This window comes from Gymnoscopelus braueri (genome assembly GCF_963280865.1).
Source record: "Gymnoscopelus braueri genome assembly, chromosome: 4".
In the NCBI taxonomy this organism is placed as follows: Eukaryota; Metazoa; Chordata; class Actinopteri; order Myctophiformes; family Myctophidae; genus Gymnoscopelus; species Gymnoscopelus braueri.
The window spans coordinates 30,753,996-30,757,881 of NC_137605.1; the positions used below are offsets into that span (position 1 = coordinate 30,753,996).

A 3,886-nucleotide genomic window follows, 5' to 3' on the forward strand; every position below is an offset into this window, starting at 1 on the left:
ACACACTCCCTCGATGCCAATTCAGAAAATCAAAACATGAACGCCGCGTCCGATTTCGGTGGAACTTTGCGCGCAGATTTACACTAGGTTGAAGAACAAATTCCACCCTTTTCTGCCCTATTATAGCGCCACCAGGAGGCCGAATTTTGCAACACTTTTTTTTAAACATTACTCATACAATTACTCAAACATCATGCAAATCGGTACACATTATACCTAGAGTCAAGTGAGCAAGATGGTTCCGTCCGCTTTTTTATATTCCATCCTGATTGGCGAATTCCAAACATTGCTGGCCCACAATAACCTTCCTGACCTGGCGCCGAGGAGCACTTTTTCTAGTTTTGTAATCTTTTTTATTTCAAGGTTAGGAACTATTCTATTCTACTATTCTACCCTACTAGTTCCTGCAAGAGGCCAAATATATTATTTGGTTTTAATTACATAATTCTGAGAATGCTGACGGTGAGAGGAAAAATATGAATTATGACGAAATGATCTAGAACAAAACCAAAGTCTGGTCTACTTGAGGTCAAACAACTCAATAGTGTCTCCATCACCAACTAAACCCAAACCAAGTCCAGCGTAGAGGGTCTGGGTGAATGTGGTCTGGACTCTGTGGAGGAGAGTCATGGTGTCAGAGACACTGTAGAAGGACAGAGTACCTGCACTGTGGTCCAGGTACACTCCTACTCTGGAGGACACAGGACCTGGGATTTTAGTATAACTCCTCGGGATAAAACACTCTTCAGTTGCTTTGCACACTAAAGACCAAGATTTATCATTGAATCCGAATACACTGTCAAGATTTTTCCCTGTTCTGCTGATATCTTTATATGAGACTGCTATAGTACTAACAGAAGTACTCAACTCTACCTCCCAGTAACAGCGACCAGTCAAACCCTCTCCACTCAGAACCTGCCTGAAATAAGTGAATCTCTCTGGGTGATGAGGATATTGTTGTTGTTTGTCCATCGTTGTTACTTTTCTGTTCTCTTTAGACAGAGACATTTTTTGGTGTGCTGTGCTTGGATCCAGTGTGATTGGACATGAATATTGTAAGAACTCAGCTCTGGTCTTGGGTTCTGTTGGTGTTGACAGTTTCCCGGTTTGATCGCCTACTCCTCCAGGATTCGTGTTGAGGTGTCCCTGAGCAAGATACTGCTTCCCTAACTGCTCCCCCTGTGTCCCCTGTGTATGCACACTGCTCTTAATAGGATGTGTCAAAGTAATAACAAATAAGAGGATCACTACTAATACCCTCTTTGTTTTTTTTATTTTAAGAATGTCCTCTCGTTTGATTTTTTGTAAGAACTCAACTCTGGTCTTGGGTTCTGGTGGTGTTGGCAGTAAAACATCCACTCTATTCACTGTCTCCAAGACGTTTGTCCCTTCCTCTTTAAGAATGTCCTGTAGTTTGTCCCTCATCTTTGACACAGTCACAGACACATTTTCAAAGTATCTCACAGGACGGACATTGCTGCTGACCGGGTGTGTAGATTCACTGATCTTTGAGAGGGAGGTGGAACTGTGTAGAAAATGGATGTGATCCTCTGTGTGTGAGAGCTGCTCCAGCTCAGCATGTCTGGTCCTCAGTTCAGTAACCTCCTGCTCCACACGCTTCCTCAGTTCTTCAACACGACTCACTTCACGTTTTTGCTGGTCTCTGATCAGCTCCCTCAACTCAGATCGTCTTTTATCAAAGGAAGTGAAGAGATCAGTAAAGACAGTGTCACTGTCCTCCACTGCTCTATCAGCAGAGTGATTGATGGACTTCACCTCCTGGTGAAGCACCTTCACATCTTCCTCTGTCTCTTGGATTCTCTGCTGGATGTTCTGTTGACTCGTATCAAGCTCTTTCTGTCTCTCAGTCCTTTCTGCTGCAGCTGAGATTATATCATGACCTTTGTGTTCTTCCACAGAGCACAGATAACAGATACACTGCTGATCAGTACGACAGAAAAGCTTCCTCACCTCGTCGTGACGAGAGCAGATGTTCTCCTGAAGCTTGCTGGAGGCTTTGACCAGCTTGTGTTTCTTAAAGGCAGGAGACTGATAGTGAGGCTGGAGGTGAGCGTCACAGTAAGTGACCAGACACTGAAGACAAGTTTTCACAGCTTTCAGTTTTCTCCCAGTGCAGGAATCACAGGCCACATCTCCAGGTCCAGCATAACAGTGATCAGGAGGAAGAGGTTGGAGTTCTGTCTTCTTCAGGCTCTCCACCACCTGAGCCAACATGGTGTTTTTCTTCAGCACAGGTCTTGGGATGAACGTCTGGCTGCACTGTGGACAGCTGTGTCTCCCTCTTTGATCATCCTGATTCCAGTATCCATCAATACACCTACTGCAGTAGTTGTGTCCACAGGGAACAGTCACTGGATCCTTCAGTAGGTCCAGACAGATAGAACAACAGAGCGTTTCCTGGTCCAGTTGAAGTCCTTTCTGTGCCATTTTACAACTGGCTGACTGACTGACAGACTGAGAAACAGACTGAGTGCAGTGTGGTTTCATTTACACAGAAATCACATGACGTGGGAGGTTCATTCTATCTACCTACATGCCTACATACCTGCATAACTGTGTGTGGGTGGGTGTGGGTGTGTGTGTGTGCACGTGTTTTTGTTTAAAGAGTCAGTGTAGTCACCCTGTTGAAATATGACTCAGTAGTTTTGTTTTTGTGGTGAATTTATATTTAATAAATACTATGAATCTCAACTATGAATGATCAATATTTAAATACAAGACACACTGAAAATTTTCTCATCTGCAAGTGAAAGTATGCAGCTGTCTACATTGTTACTATGACAACACAATTGTTGTCTATGGTCCATGAAGTCGAGCTGGTTTTACTGCTATAGCAGTTAGACCTCAATGTGCTTCACATCAAACTAAACCATACTAAAAACTATTATGAAAACATTATACCACAAATACAAACACATCAACAAAGTACAGCCACCACCAAACAAACACGATAAGCATTTTCCAAAATCCACCCATAAACATTTTTAAAAAATCTTACAGAGTACAGTATGTTTTGCCCCCTGTCCGTCCGTCTGTCCTTGTGTCCATCCGTCTGTGTCCTGTCCGTCCGTTACCAACTAATCTCCGGCACCGTTGGCCTGGTCGCTGCGAAACTGTGCACGCACACTCCCTGGATGCCAATTCAAAACCTTTGCCCCACATTTTTCACATGGGCCTGTCATAGCGCCACCAGGAGGCCGATTTGTGCAAACCCATTTTTGGATATTACTCCTACAGATTTTATCCAAACATCACACAAATCGGTACACAGTATCTCTATAGTCATGCGATCAACATGGATCTGTCCGATTTTCCATATTCCATCCTGCTTGGCTAGCTGAGTGGTTAGTGAGCCTGCCTGTGGAGCCAGACCCATGGTTGTCCCAGGTACGATTCCGGGCCATGACAGTAATGTGTCGATGTGTGTTTCCTTGAGCAAGACTCTTCACCCCTAATTGCTTCACCCCGGGCGCCAATAGACCATATTCACACGGCGGCCATGTTGCTATTAAGTCAATGAAGTGCCACCCCGGTTGCCACGGCAATGGGGTGGAACTTTCAATGTTAAATTCCAACATGGCCGCCGTGTGAATATGGTCTATGGAGGGAGAAGGCTGCCCACTGCTCCTAGTTGTTATAGGATGGGTTAAAAGCAGAGGACAAATTTCACGCTATGTGCATATATATACATATATACACATAATGTGACAAAATAACACCCCAAAGCAGTGGGGACTATTCTTCTTCTATTCTTCTAAGGTTGGCTCGCAAAGTTTGCAAGATTGGTCCGTTTTGAACAAAATGCCTCAAATCATGAACGCAGCTTGCGATTTCTGTAAAATTGCACACGCACATTCCCACTAGG

General features: G+C 44.2%; 1 protein-coding gene across 1 annotated transcript; it reads right to left on the bottom strand.

The window, feature by feature from the left end:
- Nucleotides 1-519: 519 nt before the first annotated feature.
- On the bottom strand, nucleotides 520-2,448 carry LOC308083213 (tripartite motif-containing protein 16-like; the record flags this gene model as incomplete). Its single annotated transcript, XM_080425445.1, has 2 exons — nucleotides 520-1,082; nucleotides 1,335-2,448. The coding sequence occupies 2 exons, from the start codon at nucleotides 2,446-2,448 to the stop codon at nucleotides 520-522; spliced, it is 1,677 nt and encodes a 558-aa protein (XP_080281571.1).
- Nucleotides 2,449-3,886: the final 1,438 nt, after the last annotated feature.